General features: G+C 37.8%; 1 protein-coding gene across 1 annotated transcript in view; it reads left to right on the forward strand.

Annotated features, from left to right (window-relative positions):
- LOC150085960 (dynein axonemal heavy chain 8-like) overlaps nucleotides 1-24,549 on the forward strand; it is a 1,559,705-nt gene that overhangs the window by 1,459,580 nt on the left and 75,576 nt on the right. Inside the window, exon 84 of the mRNA XM_090374756.1 lies at nucleotides 10,438-10,594. Coding sequence (XP_090230882.1) covers nucleotides 10,438-10,594 — 157 coding nt within the window. The remainder of the gene's footprint in view (nucleotides 1-10,437; nucleotides 10,595-24,549) is intronic.

The raw sequence follows: 24,549 nt of genomic DNA on the forward strand, positions 1-24,549 counted from the left end.
TGATTCTGCAATGCATCTTTAACCAGTGACTCCATTATTTTACCCGGAACAGAAGTGAAACTAACTGGCCTGTAATTACTTGTGTCACCCTTCGATCCCCCATTGTGAATTGGGGATACATTTGCACATCGCCAGTCAGTGGGGACCTCCCCTGAGTCCAAGGATGCTCTCATAATTATGGCTAAGGGTTTGCTTAGTTGCTTTGCCGCCTCCTTTAATATAACTGGATAGATCCCATCCACCGTAGGTGCCTTTCTTATGTTTAACTTCAACAATTTCTCCTCCACTTTGCTCTCAGTTATTACAAAATCATTAAGAACCCCTGCTATAATTTGATAATCTTCTGCCATTTTCAAACCTTAATAAATCCTCATGTGTGAATGTAGATGCAAAATACTCATTCAGTTTGTTTGCTATTTGAGCAGGATCATCAACAGTCGAACCATCGATATCAATTGGACCAATCAGATTCATCCCCTTCCTTTTAGAGTTTATATAAGTCAAGAAATCCTTGCTGTTTTTCTTAGCATCTTTTGCCAAAGATTTCTTGTAATCTGCCTTCGCCTGCCTAACCTCCTTTGTGACCTGATTACAGACTAGCTTATATCTGCCATAGGCTTCTGAGTCGCTTGATAATTTATATGCATCCCATGCATTTTTCTTCTCTGTCACGAGTGTCAATAGTTCATTTGATAACCATTTAGGCTAAAACCTTGAAAAATATTTCTTAATAGGTATGAAACTTTTAGTAGCATCCACGATTAATTCCTTGAGTGCTTCCCACTTAGAATTTACTGTTGGTAACATTGTCAGTTGATCCCACTGTACAGAATTTAAAAACTGTCTGAGACCACTGTACTCACCTTTACGAAAGCAAAAACCATTTCCTTTACCCCTGATGGTAATTATATCTTTAAGTAAATCCCACATCAGTACACTGTGATCACTGCCACCTAGTGGTTCCTTTATCTGCAAATTCTTAATACACGAATGATCACTGCTGATAACCAGATCAAGAGTATTACCCTCTCTGGTTGCCTCTTGAACATGCTGCTGCAGAAAACAGTCATTCAATAAATCCACAAAAGCCTTACTAGTGTGTGAGTGACCAATCCACAAGTTCCAGTCAATATCTGGGAAGTTAAAATCCCCCATTATAAGACATTCTTATTTACTAGCCCACTCTATTTCTCTGTACAATTGTTCATTATACTCATTCAAGTCATTAGGCCTATAACACACTCCTACTCTTATTTTTGCTTTCGCAATGGTTATGTCACACCAAACTGACTGAACAGCGCACTGGTCATCTATACCAACAGGATGCACATCTTTTGATTTTATGTTTTTCTTAATTAACAGCATAACACCTCCTCCCTTCCTATCCTATCTATCCTTTCTGTACACATTGTACTCCCCAAATTCCAGTTCTGCATTCCTTATATCTGTGTGACACCATGTCTCTGCTATCCCAACAATATCCGCCTTTGATGTCTTGACCAACACTTCAAATTTATGAAATTTATTTACTATAACTATACTTCTAGCATTGGTATACATGCAAGTATACATGTACCTATCCTTATTATTAGTAACCCTAACACATCCCATATACCCACCTGTTTCACAATGACTGCCATCAGTTCCTGAAATCCCCAGCACACCTCGCTCCTGGTCGCTACTTATTCTAATAGAATTTGTGCAAGAATCACCTTCACCTCTGCCTGCGGCTACTTTTAACCTTTTAGTCTGTGAATCCCCCCAAGCTAGCAGTTTTCCGACCCACCTAACACTGCCTCGATAGTATCAGCAAATATTCTTGCACCCTTTCTATTTAAGTGTATCCCATCCCTGTAGAAGCAGTCTCTCCTGTTAACAAGCACAAACCACAATGAAAAAAATTCTACCACTTGAGCCTTGCACATTCCCTCCAGGGCCGAATTGATTGACAAGGCTCTCATTATGTACTCCCTCCTATCGTGTCTGGGCAGAATTGCAGGCACTTTCAAATTTAACCCTGACTCACGAATTTTTTGCAACATTGACCTATACTTGTTAAGTAAATCTGCAGATCTCGTACTCTTAATGTCATTTGTGCCAACATGTACAACAATATCACCTATGTGCCCTTAAAAGATGATATATGCTTTACAACGTCATCAACTTTTGCCCCTGGCAGACATACCCTGGTTCTGTTCCATCTATCCTTTTTTACACAATATACTCCCCATCTCCCTGACAATAGAGTCACCAACAATAACTAGCTTTGGGACCAGCGCGTTCTGCCTTGGAGATTGCTGCTGTGTTGCCTGATGCCCAGGAGTGAGCTCTGACATTGAGTTGGGCAGCTGAGAGCTTGACAGGCCCCTGATATTAATTTCTTTGAGGGCATCTATCCTACACCTTAAGCTCTCATAGACGCCCAGTAGAATGCTGAGTTTATGCCTAATTTCTAGACACCCTCTGCACCTGGCACACGCAAAGACATCCTCCTTGGCTAGATCATGTTCTGTTCCAGAGAGTTCGGCAAACATTTCACAAGTTGCACATTTTTTTAGCGGTGATGCATTGGAGAATCGTCCCCCTCAGTTCTTCCCCGAGTCACAGCACTCCTGCCTCTTTGTGCCCGTTGCTTTGTGGCTCTAGTCTGGGGCATGATATTTTAAATTAATAAGATCAATAAATTTAATTAAATAATTGTCAATACCACACTATCTAATAGAATCCTAAATGCAATGATGCGTATTACGCTATATAATTATACATTAGAGCTGCCTAGTTACCACAATTAAAAATTTGAATTCCCTACTACTCAATACAAAAATGGCTGCAAGATTTGAACGAAATAACGGTTTTACGTATATTAAGTAGTAATCCACAAAAACTCTTTATCTAAAATAAAAATAACCAGCGTAACTATAACTATAAGACTACATATAAAGTACAATATAAAATAACAATTAGGTAAATAAAAAGGCAAACACTTATCGCTTTTTCAGAGCCTGTAATTCACAGCTGTGATTTTCAAAGAGAGTCAGTGCACAATTAATTTAAACTAATTGTAGGCACAATGTTTACAATTAGTTTTGATTTTGTTTGGTTTGGTGCTTAGTGGTGTATTGGCTTCTCTGGCCATAGTTTGTCAGGAGTCAGTGGTTATAGATACTTTAAGTGCTAAAAGGTTTTGGTTTGAAATGTCTAAAATGCTTCAGTTTCTTAGTTTGTTATTCATAACTGCTTTTCTGATATGTGTAGTTTGCCTGTTTATATTTATTTATTATAGCATTTTATTGTGGTCAGAAATTTGAATGTATTATATGTGTCATCTCTCTTTCCCATTACTTCTTTGAGAGGAAGTGGCTCTTGTGCCAAAGTAATGAATTGAATTCCTATTTACAAGCTGTTTCAAAATTTGTAAAATCTGTTAGTATATGCTTAATTAATAATTAATTTTGAAACAAGCTGTTTCAAAATTTGTAAAATCTGTTAGTATATGCTTAACTGTCATAGTTATATCATAAATTTGACATTAGGATGGATCTTCAAACAGAAATAGGTGTGTGTGTGTGTGTGTGTGTGTGTTTGATTTGGTAGTTGTTGGCGCATCGGCTTCTGTGGCCATATTGCACCTCCCAAGGTTTTTGCAGTACTTTGATCCAAGCCCGAGGCGGGAATCGAACCCGCGACCTTTGGGTTGCCGGGCAGGTACTTTACCCACTCGGCTAGCCCGGTCGGCGTGTGTGTGTGTGTGTGTGTGTGTGTGTGTGTGTGTGTGTGTGTGTGTGTGTGTGTGTGTGTGTGTGTGTGACCAATTGTGAGTCTAGCTAGGACAGTTTCTTTCTGTTTCCTTGATCTTGAACTGGTGTTCCATAGACTTTATCTAGGACAGTGTTCTGTTTGTTCCAACCAGTTTGTTTGCTACCATGAATAAAAATGCTTTATAGTGTCTGTATACTGGATTTTAAAGCCATCGTTTGTTGAAGTTATAGTTGATTTGGGAGCTTGGTCAGCAGCTGCTGGGTTGCAATCTATCCCTTTATGGCCTGGTATTCAACAAAGTTATATCTTTGTTTTGTTTAGAAATAGAATTTATAAACAATGCAAAGATATAAAAATAAAGAAAGATATAATTCACCACAAAATTGGGTTGCAAGATCATATTCTTTTGTACTTGCATGATTATTATATGCTGTAAGGCTAGATCTATGGTCCACAATTCTGTTATGAATATGCTGCATCCTGTGATAACCGCTGTGTCACAGCTTCATCTGGGAAAATCACGGTGGTTTACTGACTTAGAGCCATCTGTGTATGTTGGCCTATAAGTTGCAAATTGGGTGCAATGACTGGACATAATTGCTGATTATTTAGTCAGATACTGACTCTTTCCTCCAGTTTTTGAATAGAGGATCACTGATTATCTGTAGGCATTACCAAGGTAGAGGTGGAAGTTTTGGCAATGCAAAAAAATGAATTTGATACTAGAGAGCTATTACGTGCTCGATAATTCCTATATTCTATTATATTATGAATCAACAGGGCTTACCTTTATTTTTTGATATAGGAAGCTTCTTTTCCAACTCTCCTTGTCCAACTCGCTAATGAGTCATGGGGAAGGCGATATCAATTTTGCAAAACATTGTCATAAAGTTAGATTTTGGGGGTCTAAACAGGCTAATAATTAAGGATCGATTTTTCTTTTTGGTCCTGTGGCTGGAATTTTGAGTTAAATTTAGGGGTCTAATAATTGGGTAAGGGGGGGGGTGTAGAGAATAAACCTTGAGCAATGTACATCTATCCACTTCCCGTTTGTAGCAGTTTCTACACGAGTAAGGTCAATTTCTTGTCACATATTAGTCTGAGGAATCTGTTTTTACTGGAAATGTTTGTCTAAGCAGTTTTAGCTGCAGGTCCGAGTGAAGGTTGTATTTTCAACAGAAGTAGATGTACATTGTTTTCTGAGTAGATAGTTAGAATCCATTCTCTTGAGACCATTTACTGATGTTGTTTATGAGGTGCTGTAATTGCTGTTCAATTGTTTGCATGTTTTAGGAGTGACTGAAAATATCTGAGAGAGAGAGAGAGAGAGAAAGAGAGAGAGAGAGAGAGAGAGAGAGAGAGAGAGAGAGAGAGAGAGAGAGAGAGAGAGAGAGGTTCATACTCAAATTTTGGAAGATTCTGTTCTTTAGAAAATATGTAAGTGTCCCTAATCCTAGTGTATCTGTGTCTCACAGAATATCATATTTCCGTGCTATGTTGCATGGCATAGTGTTTTTAATATTCTTTACTAGTTTCTTAGCAGAAACACTGATAAAAGAGACAGCATAGAAAAACAAGGAATATTTTGAATTTCCCCAAAACAAGGAAGGAATAAAGAAAACACCAAATAAAAAACCAATCACCTGGAATTAAAACGAAACATTTGCAAGGTATGGCAAAACAATTCAGTGCCACCTTCTGTTTTACATAGCCCTGAATGATCATTCTCAAATTCAGAGCAATTTTTGTTACAACTTATTAGCATCTTTTCATTAAAATAAAAAGGAAAAATAAATAAAAAATGAGTTGGCTTAATTATGATGAGGCAGTTCATGAGATAATGTATTCTCATGCTAGTACATCTCTCCGCCTCCTCCTCTAAACAGACAGAGAAAAAAAAAAAAGTATCACTCAAATTGAAGAAAACTTAAGAAAAGTTGCATATGAACTTCTGGTACATGAATCATAACATTATGCCAAAATTTCATTTTAATGAATTTACATGCTGAAAATTAATGATAAGTTATATTCTTAAATTAATTTATTAAATTTCATGTGATACTGTATTTCTTATAAATAGAATTTGCTTTCAAAATTATAATTTCTATATATGAATATATGCAATATTTACTTTTTAAAATATTGTATATATATTCATACAATAAATACAATATATTGAATATGGGAAGTGAGCAAATCCTTAGCCATAATTATGAAAGCTTCCTTGGACTCAGGGGAGGTCCCCATGGACTGGTGATGTGCAAATGCCTTCCACAATTCACAAAGGAGGATCAACGGGTCACACAAATAATTACAGTCCTATTAGTTTCACTTTTGTTCCAAGGAAAATAATGGAGTCAGGGTTAAAGAAGCAATGCAGGATCATCTAGACAAGAATGCAGTTATAGTTCAGACACGGCATGCGTTTGTTAAGGGGAAGTCTTGTCTGACAAATTTGATTATATACTAGGAGGGGGTCACAAAGGAACTGGATGCAAAAAATAATATTTATATCATATACTTGGATTAAAAGAAAGCTTTTGATACTGTGGCATATAGAAGACTATTGTACAAATTGGAGCAGTATGGCATTAAGAGCAAGTTGCTCTTAATGCCATACTGTTGAGTGGGAAAAGACAGCAAGTGATAATCAATGGACATTTCTCTTCATGTACTAATGTATTAGTGGAGTCCCCCAGGGTTTGGTGTTGGGCGCATTGTTGTTTTCTGTATTTATCAATGGTATTGATGAAGATATATCACGGTTAATGTCTAAATTTGCAGGCGATACGAAGGTTGGCAGGGTTATTAATGACAGCAATGCTAATACACTACTGCAACAGGATCTAGATAAGTTCAGCAGATGGGCTGAGAGGTGCCAATTGAAGTTTAACATTGACAAATGCAAAGTATTTGCTACCCATATGCACTTGCATATGGGTAGCAGTAACCCCAGAGAAATGTACTAACTGTGTGTTGTTACACTCAGGGCATTGGAGAATGAAAGAGACCTGGGGGTAATTGTGCAGTCAGATATGAAGTTTTCTGAGTAGAGTCAGGCTGCCAGAGTAGGTCATGAGGTCTTGTTAATGATATACAATAATTTTGCTAGCAGGGATAAGAAGGTGATTGTCCCCTTGTATAAGGCAATGGTCAGACCATCCCTTGAGTATTGCATACAAGTCTGGAGGCCTCGTTTTAGGAAGGATGTAGAGCTCCTGGAACAAGTGCAGAGATATTCACAACAAAACTGATGAGTGCAACAAAAGGTTACTGTTACCAAGAAAGGCTTAAGTTCTGCAAATTGCAGCATCTGGATACTAGGCACCTGCGAGGTGATCTAATTGAGGTGTATAAGTCCTTGAGAGGTTTGAGCAAGCTCAGTGCTGATGGGATTCTTCCTCTTGCTCAGATTACTCACCTTTCAAACCGAGGAAAGACAGTAGTAGAACAGATGTGTGGAAATTTGACTTTAGCCAGTGGGTGGTTGATAGTTGGAACAAACTTCCATTTGTTGTAGTGGAGGTCAACAACTTAAACAAATTCAAGGCTAGACAAGCATTTGAGTGAAATGGGAAGATTTGGTTTTTTTTTTTTTTTTTTTTTTTTTGGCTGATGCTATATAAGCTTGCTTTCTTGCATCATATGCCTCTACTAATGCTAATTCTAATATTTACATATTTTGTTATGTTATTTATTTATTGTTGATTTTAGAGTTTATGTTTAACTGGAAGAATGCAAAAAAATTGCTAATTTTATATGTTAATGTATGTAAATTCATTAAAATGAAATTTTGGAACAATGAAATGATTCATGTCCCAAGAAGTTCATTTTAATAGGATTTCAGTTATCTCAAACTATGGTGGACACTTCATAATAAATATTGCATCTGTGCATATTTTTAAGCCACTAGCAATCATCCCATCCCACCCCTATCTTAGCTACTTTGTATAATGCAGTTCATTTCCATATTTGATTATGAAACTCAATATAATATGAATATGAACTCCCAATTAAATTACTTTAAAAGCTTAAAAATATTTTGCTACTACTTTTCAAGATAAATAGTCTTGTTTTACAGCACAATAGCTGGACTTCTGTGAATTTATTGGATGACTGTTTTCTACAACAGCATATTAGAGAAGCAACAAGAGGAAGCCATACTCTTGATCTGATAATCAACAACAACCCTTTATGCATTAAGAAAGACTTCTGTCTACATCTGGGCCAACTGATGATGGTACCAAGAGCAAATTCTAAATGGGAAACATTCAAGGGAGTTATCATAGAAGCCACTAAGCTTTTTATACCAAATAAGTTTACTGTTCAAGGGGTGCCTCCGTAGCCAGGTGGGCAGGAGCAGCAGTGCGTAGCACACGCTTCTTGATTAGACCGGGGTTCGAGCCCATGACCACCAAATACGGAGGATGTGGAAAGGTCAGGGAATGACCACAGCATATCCCCGGAGCAATATGGCCTTAGTTGCTAATGCTCCTAAAAACCAAATAACAAACAAACTGCTCAAGGTTCAGACCTAAATGAATGTCAAATGAACTGATGAGACTCATGGCAAAGAAGAACAATGCATGGGATGCATATGAATTATCATAGGATATAGAAACCTACAGTAGATAAAAACTAGTTAGCAATCAAGTCACAAATTGGAATAAGGCAATCTGCCACAAATTATGGGACATCTCTGGCTAAGAATGCAAAAAAAAATAGCAAAGACTTCTTTACTTATTTAAATATTGGGAGGAAGGGAATGAATCACATTGGTGTACTAGATACAAATGGTTTATCTGTTGATGATCCTGCTCAGGTTGCTGACTGAATAGATATTTTTCATCTATATTCACACATGAGGAATTTTTTTTAGGGATAGGAATGGCAGAAGTATATCATATTCTAACAGGATTTTTAATAACTGAGAAGAAAGAGGAAGAGAAATTGTTGAAGCTAAAGTAAACAAGGCACCTGAGTTGATGGGATCTATAAAATTGCAGAATATTACGAGAAGCAGTAAAAGAGGTAAGCAGGCCCTTTGGCCATAATTATAAGAGTATATTGAATCCATAATTGTTAGATTCAAGGAAGGTCCTTATAGATTGAAGATGTGCAAATATCTCTCCTATTCTTGGGGGAGGGGGAATCAAAAGGTCAAGTGAGCAATTAGACCTGTTAGGTTGATTTCGGTTCCAGGAAAAATAATGAAATCATTGGTTAAAGTAATCATGTAGAACCACCTAGACAAGAAAACAGTTATATATTAAAATCACAGCATGGATTTGTTAAGGGGCAGTTTTGTCTGATGAATCTGATTGGATACTATGACACAGTAACAAAGGAACTGGATGCAAAAAAAAATTATTTTGATATCACATAATCAGATTTCAGCAAAACTTTTGATGCAGTTCCACATGAAATGCTGCCATACACATTGAAGCAGCATGGCATTAGGAGGCAGGCTACTGTTATGGGTAAAGGGATGTTTGGGTGGGAGAAGACAGTGGTTATTAATGGACACTGCTCTTCTTGGACTAATGCTATTAGTGGAGTACCCCAGGGTTTAGTGCTGGGCCCATTTTTGTTTTCTGTGTTTATTAATATTGATTAAGGTATATCAGACTTAATGTCTAAGTTTGCAGATGATGTGATGTGAAGATTTGCAGGGTAGTTATTCACAGTAATCAGGGGATGCTACTGCAACAAAATCTAGGCAAATTAGGTGGATGTGCTGAGAAGTGGCAATTGAAGTTTAACATTTAGAAAGCAAGGAATTACATATGGGTAGTATTGATCACAGAATAAGATACCAATTAGGTGGCACCATAATAATGGTAGTGGAGAATGAAAAAGACTTCACGGTAATTTTGCTGTTAATATAAGTCATGAGGTTTTGTCAGTGATATGTATTGGAATTTTTCCAGCATGGATAAGGAGGTGATTGTACCATTGTATGAGGCAATGGTTAGGCCACATCTTGATTACTGCGTACAAGTCCACCATCTTCATTTTAAGAAGGATGTGGATCTGTTGGAATGGGTGTAGATTAGAGAGGAGAACAACAGAGTACTCTTACCAACAAAGGCATCAGTTCTGAAAATTTCGGCATATAGAAACCAAGCAGCTGCAAGATCTGACTGTGATTTTTAAAGCATCGGATGATTTGAGTAGAATAAATGCCACTTCCTCTCACTCAGATAATACACACAAGGGCACAAATTTAATTGAGGAAGGATAATAGCAAGATTGATGTACAGAAATTTGTCTTCAGCCAGTGAATAATTGATAGGAACAAACTTAAACCTGGCATTGTCGGAAGTGAGTAGTTTGAATAATTTAAAGGAAGAAGTAGCCGAATTCTTAGAAAGGATAAGCAGGTGATAAAGGAAGTGTTTTTTTTTTTTTTTGTTTGTTTGTTTGGTTTTTTTTTACTGATGCTGTATAAGCTTGCTTTCTTGCATCATTTACTGCTACTAATATTAACACTAAATTTATGATTTAGAAATTAATTTAATAAAAACCTTATATGGCTCAGATTAAAATATCTGTTCAATTTAAATTATTCAAATTAATAATTTAATTGGGACATTTACTTCTTTAGTTTTGTTATATCATTTTTTAAAGATAAAAAAAAACACTTAACATTATTAGAATTGTCTTACTGCCTTGCAGGTATCAAAGCAATACTACACAAGCTGTATTAGATACAATTCTGTCTATTCAACCTAAAGAGTCTGGTGCTGGAGGAGGTGAAACAAGGGAGGCTCTTGTGTATAGAACATCTCAAGATATGTTAGAAAGGTTGCCACCAGATTATGTAGCACATGTGGTAATTATTATTTTATTGTGTTAATTATTTTCAAGTATATTGCTGATATTCTCAAACTGTGGTTCCATGACATACACTTGCAAATTTAAAGAAAATTTAATTTGTTTTTTTAAATTTTTAGTCAGCCATTGTAGTTAAGCTTGGTCTTTGGAGTATTAACTTTGTAATCAGCCTTTCACCCTCACTTTCCTTACCAGAGTCACAAGGGTTCTACAAATTGGCAACAATATTGTATTCTTTAAATTACAGAATATTATTTTTAAGTGAACTTTTTAATAGTTGCATATCTGTTTAGCTACAGTGTTTAAATTTATCCATTAAAATCCATTGTTATGTCCATAAAGTTTTGTAATTCACCTTGATTGAGGTATAATCATTATAATCAAAAGTAAATGGTATATTTATTTCTTGACCAATGAAATCATTAATTTTATTTAGGGGCACCCAAATTCATTTATTATTTGGGGGTAGGGTCAGAGTAATAAAGCTTGAGAATCCTTGGCTTTATTGAGACATAATTAGAATAATCACACCACATTTCATTTATATTGGTTTAATGTCATGAATTTGAGGTGTAAAATAGATGCCCTCGAAGAAATTAATATGAGGAGCCCATCAAGCTGTCAGCTGCCCAACTCAACGCCAGCGCTTACTCCTGTGCATCAGGCAACACAGGGGCAATCTACAAGGCAGGATGCACTGGTCCCACAGGAGCTAGTTATTGTCAGTGATTCTATTGTCAGGGAGACAAGGAATATATTATGCAAAAAGGATAGGTGGAACAGGACTAGGGTATGTCTGCAAAGGACAAAAGTTGATGAGATCTCTTTAAAGGCACAAAAGGTGATATTGTTGTGCACGTTGGCATTAATGACCTTAAGAGTAACAGATCTACAGATTTACTTAACAAGTACAGGTCAATTTAGAAACAAAGTTGCGAGTTAGGGTTAAATTTGAAAGTATATTCCGCCTACACATGATAGGAGGGAATATATGATGAGAGCCTTGTCAATCAGTTCGGCCCTGGACAGACTGCAGGGGGTAAATTTTTTTCAGCATGGTCTGTGCTTCCTAACAGGAGCGACTGCTTCTACAGGGATGGGATACACTTAAATAGAAAGGGTGCAAGAATATTTGCTGATGCTATCAAGGTAGTGTTAATTGAAAAACTGCTAGCTTCAAGGAATTCATATACTAAAAAGGTTAGTCTTAAAAGTTAAGTCTAAATTAACAAGTACAGATCACTGTTGAAAAAAAAGCCATGAATTAGGGTTGAATTTGAAAGTGTCTGCAATTCTGCCCAGAGGGAGTATATAATGATAGCCTTGTCAATCAATTCGGCCCTGGAAAGATTGTGCAGAGCTCAAGGAATAGAATTTTTTTCAGCCTGGTCTGTACTTGTTAACAGGAGAGACTGCTTCTACAGGGATGGCATAAACGGAAATAGAAAGGGTGCAAGAATATTTTCTGATGCTATCGAGGCAGTGTTATGTGGGGCGGAAAACTGCTAGCTTGGGGGAGGGGGATAGAAGGACTAATAGATTAACATTAGCCACTGGCAGAGATGAAAGTGATTCTTGCACTGCTTCTATTGGAATGAGCAGAAGCCTGGAAAACAAGATGCAGGATATTTCAGAGACTGCTGGGAGTCATTGCGGTACAAGTAAACACATGGGTTGTGTTTACTTGTGTTAGGGTAGCTAAGAAAAAGAACAGGTGCATGTAAACTTGCGTGTACACCAATGCTACAAGTTTGGTAAATAAATTTGATGAATTTGAGGTATTGTTCAAAACATCAAAGGCAGATATTGTTGGGATATCAGAGATGTGGTGTCACACAGACGTAAGGAATGCAGAACTCGAATTTTGGGAGTACAATGTGTACAGAAAGGATAGACAAAATAGGAAGGGAGAATGCGTTATGCTATTTTTTTTTTTTTTTTTTTTTTTTTTATGAAAACCCAAAACATGAAAGGTATCAAAACATAGTACTTAGTACCATGCATGGTTTGAAGGAGAAATATGGGGCAAGGAGTTGCCGGAGGTTATGCTATTAGTTAAGAAACACATAAAATCCAAGGAAATGAACCCAGTCGACATCATTGGACAGTGCACTCGAGTCAGTTTGGTGTGACATAAGCACTGGGAGATCAAAATTGAGAGGAGTGTGTTATAGGCTTAATAACTGTGATGAATGTAATAAGTAACGGTACAGGGAAATAGAGTGGGCCAGTAAATCAGAGTCTTATAATGGAAGATTTTAATTTCCCAGATATTGACTGGAATTTGTGGGTTAGTCACTCACACACTAGCAAGGCTTTTCTGGATTTATTGGATGATTGTTTTCTACATCAGCATGTTCGGGAGGCAACTAGAGTGAGTAATACTCCTGATCTGATTATCAGTATTGATTCTTCATGCATTAAGAATCTGCAGATAAAGGAACCACTATGTGGCAGTGATTACACCGTACTGAAGTTGGATTTACTCAAAGAAGTAACTACCGTAAAGGGAAGGGTTTTTGCTTTCGCAAAGGCAACTATGGTGGTCTGAGACAGTATTTAAATTCTGTACAGTGGGACCAACTGATGATGTTACCAACAGCAAATTAAAAATGGGAAGCATTCAAAGAATTTATCTTAGAAGCTACTAGGCTTTATGTACAAACTAAGAAATATTGTTTAAGGTTTAGGATGTCAGATAAAACAATGAGACATATGGCAGAAAAAAAAAAATGCCTGGGATACATATAAATTAATGGGTGACATGGAAGCCTATGATAGATATAAGCTGGTCTGTAGCGAAGTCAAAAAGGAGAATTAGGCAAGCAAAGGCAAATTATGAGAAATCTTTGGCAAAGGATGCAAAGAAAAACAACAAAGAGTTCTTTACCTGTGTAAACTCTAGAAGGAAAGGGATGAATTGAATTGGTTCACTGGATATTGATGGTTCAACTGTAGATGATCCTACTCAGGTGGCTAACAAAATAAATGAGTGTTTTGCATCTCCATTCACCCAGGAGGAGTTATTCAGGGAGGGGAATGCCAGAGGTGAGCTAGATGATTTTGTAATAACTGAGAGGAAAGTGGAGGAGAAATTGTTGAAGATAAATAAAAAAGGCTCCCGGGATGGATGGAATCTATCCAGTTAAATTAAAAGAGGCAGCAAAGGAAGTAAGCAAACCCTTAGCCATAATTATGAGAGCTTCTTTGGACTCAGGGGAGGTACCCATGGACTGGAGAATGTGCAAATCTGACCCCAATGCACAAAGGATGATCAAAGGGTGACACAAGTAATTATGGACCTGTTAGTTTAACTTCTGTTCCAGGAAAATTAATAGAGGCACTGGTTAAAGAAGCACTGCAAGATCATCTAGACAAGACTTCATTTATAGCTCGGACACAGCATGGTTTTGTTAAGAGAAAGTCTTTCCTGGCCAATTTGATTGGATACTATGATGTGGTCACAAAGGAACTGGATGCAAAGAATAATTTTGATATCATATATTTGGATCTTAAAAAGGCTTTTGATACTGTTGCACATGGAAGACTGCTGAACAGTTTGGAGCAGTGCGGCATCGCAAGCAAATTGCTGCTAGGGATAAAGGGATGGTCGAGTGGCAGAAAACAGAGTGGTAATTAATGGACACTGCTCATCGTGGACTAATGTTATTAGTGGAGTTCCTCAAGGTTCAGTGTTGGTTCCATTGTTGTTTTCTGTATTTATAAATGATATTGCTTAATTTCCAAGTTTGCAGACAATATGAAGATTGGCAGGGTTGTTATGGATACTAATGACAGTACGCTGCTGCAACAGGATTTAGAAAAGTTGAGCAGATGGGCTGAGAGGTGGCAAATGAAGTTTAACATTGACAAATGTAAAGTACTACATATGGGAAGCAGTAACCCCAAAGTGACGTACCGACTCTGTGGTACTACACTAACAGTGGTAGAGAACGAAAAGGACTGCGCATAATTGTGCAGGGAGATATGAAGTTTTCTGAGTGCAGATGGTTTGCAAGAGTTGCTCATAGTGTCTTGTCAATGATATACAGGAATTTTTCTAGCAGCGATAAGGAGGTGATTATCCTCTTGTATAAGGCAGTGGTCAGGCCACATCTTGAGTACTGTATACAGGTCTGGAGGCCTCATTTTAATAAGGATGTAGAGATGTTGGAAAGAGTGCAAAGAAGGGCAAGAAGATTAGTGAATGGAAGAAAGGGTTGCTCTTACGAAGAAAGGCTTAAATTTTGCAAATTACAGTGTCTGGAGACTAGGCACCTGTGAGGTGATCTGATTGAGGTGTATAAAGCCTTGAATGGCTTGAGTATGCTCAATGCTGATGGGATTCTTCCTCTTGCTCAGAATAATTACCTGAGAGGGCATAAATTCAAATTGAGAAAGACAGATGTTGGATAGATGTACCGGAGTTTGCCTTTAGCCAGCAGGTAGTTGGAACAGACTTCCATCCTTTGTTGTGGAAGTTGATAGCCTAAATAAATTTAAGGCTGAGCTGAACAGGTATTTGGAACGAATGGAGGGGTGAAATGTAAGTGTTTTTTTTTTTTTTTTTTTTTTGGGGCTGATGCTGCATAAGCTTGCTTTCTTGCATCACATGCCTCTACTAATGCCAATTTGAATGCTAAAAAAAGATCAACAGTAGCCACAGACAGAGGCGAAAGTGATTCTTGCACTGCTTCTATTCTACTGAGCAGCAGCCTAGAAACCAGGTTGCTGGAGATTTCAAGAGCTGCTGGGAGTTGTCATGGAACAAGTAAATACATAGGTTGTGTTGGGGTAACTAAGAGTAAGAACAGGTGCGTGTATACTTGCATGTACACCAGTGCTAGAAGTACAGTAAATAAATTTGATGAATTTGAAATGCTGATCAAAACATCAAACCCAGATATTGCTGCTTTTGATTCTGCTCTGCTTATATCTGTGTGACAGATATAAGCAAAGCAGAATTGGGATTTGGGGAGTACAGTTTGTACAGAAAGGATAGACAGGGTAGGAAGGAGGAGGGGTTATGCTGTTAGTTAGAAATACATAACATCTAAGGAAGTGCATCCCAGTGACTCTGGTGGACAGTGCAATGTTGAGTCAGTTTGGTGTGACCTAAGGACTGGGAAAGGGAAAATGAGAGGAAGAGGAGTGTGTTATAAGCCTAATGACACTGATGTGTACAATGAACAATTGTGCAGAGAAATAGCGTGGGCCAGTAAATTAGAATGTCTTGTAATGGGGGATTTTAACTTTCTAGATATTGACTGGAACTTGTTGGTTGGTCACTTGCATGATAACAAAACTTTTGTGAATTTATTGGAGAATTGTTTTCTACAGCAACATGTTCAAGGGGCAACAAGAGGAAGTAATACTCTTGATCTGAATATCAGCAGTAATTATTCATGTATTAAAAATTTGCAGATAAAGGAACCACTAGGTGACAGTGATCACAGTGCACAGATGTGGCATTTATTTAAATATCTAACTACCATCAGTGTAAAGGGAAGGGCTTTTGTTTTTGCAAAGGTGACTACAGTGGACTCAGACACTTTTTAAATTCTTTACGGTGAGATTATCTGATAATGTTAAAAACAGCAAATTCTAAATGCTAGAGAGTTGAAGATATCAAGGAAATAATCTTGAAAGCTACTAGGCTTTTCACACTAACTAAGAAATACTGTTAAAGATTTATACCTAAATGGATGACAGATGAGCTAATGAGGCTCATGGCAGAGAAGAAAAATGTGTGGGATGCATATAAATTATCAGGTGACACAGAAGCCTATCGCAGATATAGGCTAGTCTGTAATCAAGTCACAAAGGAGGTTAGGCAAGTGAAAGCTGATTTCAAGAAATCCTTGACAAAGGATGTAAAGAAAAACAGAGTTCTTTACTTATGTAAACTCTAGAAGGAAGGGGATGAATCAGATTGGTCCACTTGTTGGTGGTGTTTCAACTGTTGATGATCCTGCTGAGATACCTGACAAACTGAATGAGTATTTTGCATCTACATTCACACATTAGGAATTCTGTAAAGAAGGGGAGACAGAAGTTTACTAAACTCTAACAGGAAGCTAAATGATTTTGTAATAACTGAGAGCAAAGTGGAGGAGAAATTGTTGAAGTTAAACATAAAAAAGGCACCTGAGGCAGAAGGAATCTATCCAGTTATATTGAAGGAGCCAGTGAGGGAAGTAAGCAAACCCTTAGCCATAATTCGAGAGCATCCATAGATTCAGAGGAGATTCCCATGAACTGGAGATGTACAAATGTATCCCCCAGTTCACAAAGGGGGTTGGCATTAGCAATGGCACATGATGCAAGAAAGCAAGCTTATATAGCATCGCATCCGCCAAAAAAAAAAAAAAAAAAAAACCCTTATTTCCTCCATCCACTCACTCCAAATGTTTGTCAAATTCTGCCTTGAATCTACTTAAGCTATCAACTTCTACAATGACAGTGGAATTTTTTTTCCAGCAATCAGCCACCCACTGGCTAAAGGCAAACTTCTGCACATCTATCCTACAACCGTCTTTTTTCAATTTGAATTTATGCTTTCTCAAGTGATTATTCTGAGCAAGAGGAAGAATCCCAACAGCATTGAGCATGCTCAAACCATTCAAGGCTTTATATACCTCAATCACATCACCTCGCAGTCTCCAGACACTGGAATTTGCAAAATTTAAGCCTTCATTTGTAAGAGCACCCCTTTGTTCCATTCACTAATCTTGTTGCCCTTCTCTGCACTCGTTCCAACAGCTATACATCCTTCTTAAAATGAGGCCTCCAGACCTGTATACAGTACTCGAGGTGTGCCTGATCATTTCCATATACAAGGGGATAATCACCTCCTTATCCAGGCATCTCAGTAGCCAGGTGGGAAGGAGCAGCAGTGCGTAGCACACGCTTCTTGATTAGACCGGGGTTCGAGCCCATCACCACCAAATACGGAGGATACGGAAAGGTCAGGGAATGACCACCGCATATCCCAGAGCAATGTGTAACAAACAAATAACCTCCTTATCCCTGCTAGAAAAATTCCTGTATATCATTGACAAGACACCATGAGCTACTCTTGCAGATTGTCTGCACTGCTCAAAAAACTTCTTATCTGCCTGCACAATTGCCCCCCAGGTACTTTTCATTCTCTACCACTGTCAGTGTAGTACCACAGAGTTGATACATTATTCTGGGGTTGCTGCTTCCCATATGTAGTACTTTACATTTGTCAATGTTAAACTTCATTTGCCACCTCTCAGCTCATCTACTCAATTTTCTAGATCCTGTTGCAGCAGCGTACTGTCATTAACAACCCTGCCACTCTTCGTATCGTATGCGAACTTGGACATTAAGCCTGATATACCATCATCAATATCATTTATAAATACAGAAAACAACAATGGACCTAACACTGAACCCTGAGGGATTCCACTAATATCATTACTAATGACTTCTCCCACTCAACCATCCCTTTATCCATAGCAGCAATTTGCCTCCAGTGCCACACTGCTCCAATTTGTGCAGCAGTCTTCCATGTGCAACAGTATCAAAGGCCTTTCTAAGATCCAAATATATGATATCCAAGTTATTTTTTGCATCCAGTTCATTTGTGACTACATCATAGTATCCAATCAAATTGATCAAACAAGACTTCCCCTTAAGAAACCCCATGCTGTGTCTGAGCTATAACTGAAGTCTTGTCTAGAAGATCCTGCAATGCTTTTTTAACCAGTGCCTCCATTAAGTTAAACTAACAGGTTTGTAATTACCTGTATCTCCCTCTAATCCTCCTTTGTGGATTCAAGTCACATTTGCACATCATCAGTCCATGGGTACCTGCCCTGAGTCCAGGGAAGCTCTCATAATTATTACTAAGGTTTTGCTTACTTCCCCCCCCCTTTAATATAACTGGATAGATTCCATCTGCCCAGGGTGCCTTTCTTACGTTTATCTTCAACAATTTCTCTTCCACTTTACTCTCAGTTATTACAAGATTATCTAGCTTACTGCCAGAGTTTAATACACCTCTGGCATTCCTCTCCCTGAATAACTCCTCATATGTGAATGTAGATGCAAAATATTCATTTAGTTTGTTAGCTACCTGAGCAGGATCATCAACAGTTGAACCATCGATATCAAGTGGACCAATCTGATTCATCCCTTCCTTTTAGAGTTTACATAAGTAAAGAACTCTTTTCTGTTTTTCTTTGCATCCTTCGCTTGCCTAACCTCCTTTGTGACTTGGTTACAGACCGGCTTATATCTATCATAGGCTTCTGTGTCACGTTATTTTATATGTATCCCATTCATTTTTCTTCTCTGTCACATGTATAATTAGTTAATCTGACATCTATTTAGGCCTAAATCTTGAACAATATTTCTTAGTTGGTAGGAAAAGCCTAGAAGCTTCCAAGATTAATTCTTTGAATGCTTCCCATTTTGAAATTGCTGTTGGTAACATCATCAGTTGGTCCCACTGTATAGAATTTAAATACTATTACAGACCATCGTAGTCACCTTTACGAAAGCAATAACCCTTCCCTTTATCCTTGATGGTAGTTATCTCATTGGATAAATCCCACTTGGCCACACTGTGATCACTGCCACCTAGTGGTTCCTTTATCTGCAGATTCTTAATGCATGAAGGATCACTACTGATAATCAGATCAAGCGTATTACTCCCTCTAATTCCTTCCTCAACATGCTGATGAAGAAAACAATCATCCAATAAATACACAAGAGCCTTGCTAGTGTGTGAGTGACCAACCCACAAAATCCAGTCAACATCTGGGAAATTAAAATCCCCCATAATAAGACACTCTTATTTTCTGGCCCACTCTATTTCTCTGCACAATTGCTCATTATACTCATCAGATTCATTAGGCCTATAACACACACCTACTCTCATTTTTTCTCTCCCAGTGCTTATATCACACCAAACAGACTCAACATTGCATTGTCCACCAACATAAATTGGATGCACTTCCCTAGATTTTATGTGTTTTTTTAACTAACAGCCTAACCCCTCCTCCCTTCCTGTCCTGTCTATCTTTTCTGTACACATTGTACTCCCCAAATTCCAATTCTGCACTGCTTATGTCTGTGTGACACCACATCTCTGATATCCCAACAGTATCTGCCTTTGATGTCTTCACCAGCACATGAAGCTCATCGAATTTAACTATACTTCTTCCATTGGTGTACATACAAGTATACATACACCTGTTTCTACTCTTAGTTACCCTAACAGCCCACGTATTTACTTGTTTCACTATGACTCTCAGCAGTCCTGGAAATCCCCATTACCTTGCTTTCCAGGCTGCTGCTCAATTTAATTTCAATAGATGCAGTGCAAGAATCACTTTCACCTCTGCCAGCAGCTGCTGTTAATCTATTAGTCTGTGTATCCCCCAAGCTAGCAGTTTTCCGAACCAAATAACTCTGCCTCTATAGCATCAGCAAATATTCTTGCACCCTTTCTATTTAAGTGTATCCCATCCCTGTAGAAGCAGTCTCTCCTGTTAACAAGCACAGACCAGGCTGAGAAAAATTCACAAAGGGGGTTCAAAGGGTGACGCAAATAATTATAGACCTGCTAGTTTAACGTCTGTTCTGGGGTAAATGATGGAGTCACTGGTTAAAGAAGTGATGCAAGATCACCTAGGCAAGACTACAGTAATAGTTCAGACACAGCATGGATTTGTTAAGGGAAAGTCTTGTCTGGCAAATTTGATTGGATACTACGATGTGGTCACAAAGAAACTGGAACGAAAAAATAATTTTGATATCATATACTTGGATTTTTGGAAAGCTTTTGATACTGTTGCATATGGAAGACTGCTTTACAAATTGGAGTAGTATTGCATTAAGGGCAAGTTGTTGCAATGGATAAAGGGATGGTTGAGTGGGAGATGGCAGAGAGTGGTAATAAATGGACACTGCTCTTCATGGACTAATTTTATTAGTCGAGTCCCCCAGGGTTTCATGCCGGGCCCACTGTTGTTTTCTGCATTTATCAATGATATTCATCAAAGTATATCAGGCTTAATGTCCAAGTTTTCAGATGATACAAAAGTTGGTAGGGTGTTAATGATAATAAAGACAGTATGCTACTGCAACAGGATCTAGAAAAGTTTGTCAGATGGGCTGAGTAGTGGCAACTGAAGTTTACCATTGACAAATGCAAAATAGTGCGTATGGGTAGCAGTAACCCAAGAGAAACGTACCAACTCTGTGGTACTACACTCAGGGAGGTGGAGAATGAAAAAGACCTGGGGGTAATGGTGTAGTCAGATATGAAGTTCTCTGAGCAATGCAAACAGGCTGACAGAGCAGGTCATGGAGTTTTTTCAATGATACATAGGAATTTTGCTAGTAGATTGATATTGTTAATTGTTTGTTAGGAGCATTAGCAAATAAGGTCATATTGCCCCTGGCATATGTTGTGGTCATTCCCTGACCATTCCACATCCTCCGTATTTGGTGGTCACAGGCTCGAACCCCAGTCTAATCAATAAGCATGTGCTACGCACTGCTGCTGCTGCCCACCTGGCCATGGAGGTGCCTGCTAGTAGAGACAAGGAGGTGATTATCCCTTTGTATAAGACAGTGGTCAGGCCACACCTTGACTACTGCATACAAGTCTGCAGGGCACATATTAGGAAGGATGTAGAGTTGCTAGAACGAGTACAGAGAAGGGCAACAAGATTGGCGAGAGGAACAAAGGTGTGCTGTTAGTACTGCAAGTTGCAGCATCTGGAGAGTTGGCACCTGTCCCAGGGGCTCACATCTCGTGAGTATGGGTTAGCACACCCAGCGTCCTGAGCTAGATATCATCATGCTTTTCTTTTTTAGTGATTCTCTCTCTCTCTCTCTCTCTCTCTCTCAGGGTACTCAAATTTTTTTGGCTGGTGCAGCATAAGCCACAGGCTTCCTTGCACTATATGGCTAATAATAATAATAATATAAGGTGATCTGATTGAGTTTTATAAGGCCTTGAATGGTTTGAACAGGCTCAGTGCTGATGATATACTTCCGCTTGCTCAGATTAAGAACCTGAGGGGGGCATAGATTCAAATTGAGGAAAGCTGTAGAATAGATGTGCGGAAGTTTGCCTTTAGGCAGCGGTAGTTGAATCCTGGAACACACTTCCATCTGTTGTTGTGGAGGTTGATAGCTTAAATAAATTTAAGGCTGAACTAGACAAACATTTGGAGTGACCGGATGGGTGAAATGGGGGAAGTTTTTTTTTTTTTTTTTTTTTTTTTTTTTTTTGGCTGATGCTATATCCTTACTTGCATTATGTGTCTCAGCTAATGCTAATTTTGCAAAATATTTTCAAAAGGTCTCAGAAAAAAATTTTAAAAAATGACGGTGAAAGGAGGAAAGAAGTGCACTTCTATTACCATTTGGGTCTCCCACCCAAATGTTAATTTTCTTTATCATTATTTTGTTTGGTATAACTTGTTGCTCTTTGGAAGTAAAGTACTGAAATCCTATTTTTCTTACACTGACCAACAGAGTATTAAATAGTTTTCTGCTGTGATGTGCATTTGCATACATGCATGTATGTATGCGTATTTCCATTACACAATTTGTTATTCAGTAAAATTCACTTGATAACAGTTCATGTGATTCAATTTGTGTTATTTACATTTTATATTAAATAAATTAACCACTGAATGTTATAATCAATCTCCCCAACATCACATTGCAAATTCTGTGGACTGCTTTTTTTTGATATATGTATTTGTTAAATAATAAAACAACATTATTTAAAAAACTATATAACTAGTTCAGGAAACCTTTTTTTTTTTTAACAGATAATTTTGAATATTGCTTGGTATTTGTGGATTGAAATATATATGAGCCTAGCTATTTTTCTGTAAACACATTGGGTTTATGCATCATCATCATTTCTGTTGGCGGTAATTTTTTTATTTTTTCCCATATTTTCTTGAACTATGAATGCCTTTATGCAGTGCTTAACTAGCATTAATTTCAGCAGCACTAATCAAGTGCTAATGGCTAAAATGAACTGGTACAGTCCCCTGCCTTATGACATCTGCATGGCTGCCACAAGCCAGAGACAGCCACTGGTGTGATACGAACTACAGGTCATGAAATTTTACAGAAACACTCATCAGAGTAAAGAAAAGACAGATGATGCCATTGAGCAAATGACAATATACTGTGAATTACAACCACCTTTGTAACCACATAGAGAATACCCTTTGCCTCATCCTGACCAAACTGGATGTCCCAGGGGCTCACATCTAGTGAATATGGGCTTGGCACACCCAGGGTCCTGAGCTGGATATCATCATTCTTCTTTTTCTTGGTGATTCCCTTCTACCTCTCTCTCTCTCTCTCTCTCTCTCTCTCTCTATCTCTCTCACAGAGTAATTCAGAATTATTTATTTATTTTTTTTTTTTTGCCTGGTGTAGCATAAGCTTCAGTCTTCCTTGCGTCATAAGGCTAATAATAATGATAATGTCCCCTCAGATTAGGGCTTGCAAACCGTTTTATAAAACCGGTTAAATCGGTTTTTATATTGAGTTGCTTAAAACCGAAACCGAGCTTCAAAAACTGGATTCGAATATTTTCTTAGTTAGCCCTCGAATATAGTTTTTTGTTACACACATTTTCTTTTGTTTGTTCATTTGTCTGGATCGTTCAACTGCTTTATGTTTTAAACATGTTTTTTATTTTATTTTATTTTATTTTTATGTTTAGATATGAATCTCATGGGCAAGTGGCCCAAATCTAGGAGGGTACCTTTTATCTTCCCACCTGTATCATGGCACGATGCAGGTGTACTCATTTACGACTGAGTGAGTCGGAGCGGTAGCATCAAAGAAAATGCTCAACATTTCTCCGTTCCATCTATCTTGTTCGCCAGGCAAGCTGTGGACCGCGCCTTATTGATGTTTACCCACTAGAAACAGATTCGCTGAATATTGCATCAAATTTCAATCGTAGAAAGTTTTTTGCTTCTTTATTAATATTAAATTTGCGATCAAATATTCTCCAAAAAAGCAGCTTCACCAAATTTAGCTTTTATGTAATTTTGAAAATACAATAGAATTGGGGAAAAAAAATTGCAAGTAAATAAATAAAAAATTTCTTTCGTGAAAATTTTGAAACTTGCCTCGTTTAGACTCTTCATTCAGTGCTGCTGGCGCCTCCGTAGCCAGGTGGGAAGGAGCACAGTACGTAACACACGCTTCTTGATTAGACCAGGGTTCGAGCCCGTCACCACCAAATACGGCGGATGCGGACAAGGAATGGCCACCGCATATTCCCAGAGCAATATGGCCTTAGTTGCTAATGCTCCTGAAAACCAAATAACAACATCATTCAGTACTTGCGGGAGTGACGCATAGTATTGTGCCTTTGTTATCTTCAATATTTTTATTTAAAATTGTCGGTGATATAAATTCCTACTAATTAATATTTATTACTCTTAATATGTCTAAGATGAAATCAAATGTATGGAATTATTTTGCTCGAAAAAGCAAAAATGAAGCACAACGTTCGAAATGTCAGAAGATAATGAAGTCGTCTGGAGGATCTAAATCATCTTTGATGTTGCATTTAAAGAAAATGCATCAGATTGACATTAAACAAGATAACAGTGAATCTCCCGCAAAAATGGTAAGAACATTAGAAAACTTTATTGTTAAAAAATCTATGGAAGAAGAGATTTCAAAATTAGCTGCTTTAGATGGATTTTCTTTTAATTCAATTGCCAAGAGTGAGTTTATACAATCAAGCCTCCACTTTCAGAGAAATAAATACGATAAAATACCTCCGGCCTCATTGAATGGAATTAAAAATATTGTTCTGAGTTATTATAAAACTAAGAAAGAAGAACTCATTCAGCATTTCAAAAATTCATTGGTTTTGGGTGCACGATATTCATTGACTCTAGACGAATATACATCTAT

The sequence above is a fragment of the Mastigoproctus giganteus genome, chromosome 5, assembly GCF_048544385.1.
Source record: "Mastigoproctus giganteus isolate SK-2022 chromosome 5, ASM4854438v1, whole genome shotgun sequence".
Taxonomy (NCBI): Eukaryota; Metazoa; Arthropoda; class Arachnida; order Uropygi; family Thelyphonidae; genus Mastigoproctus; species Mastigoproctus giganteus.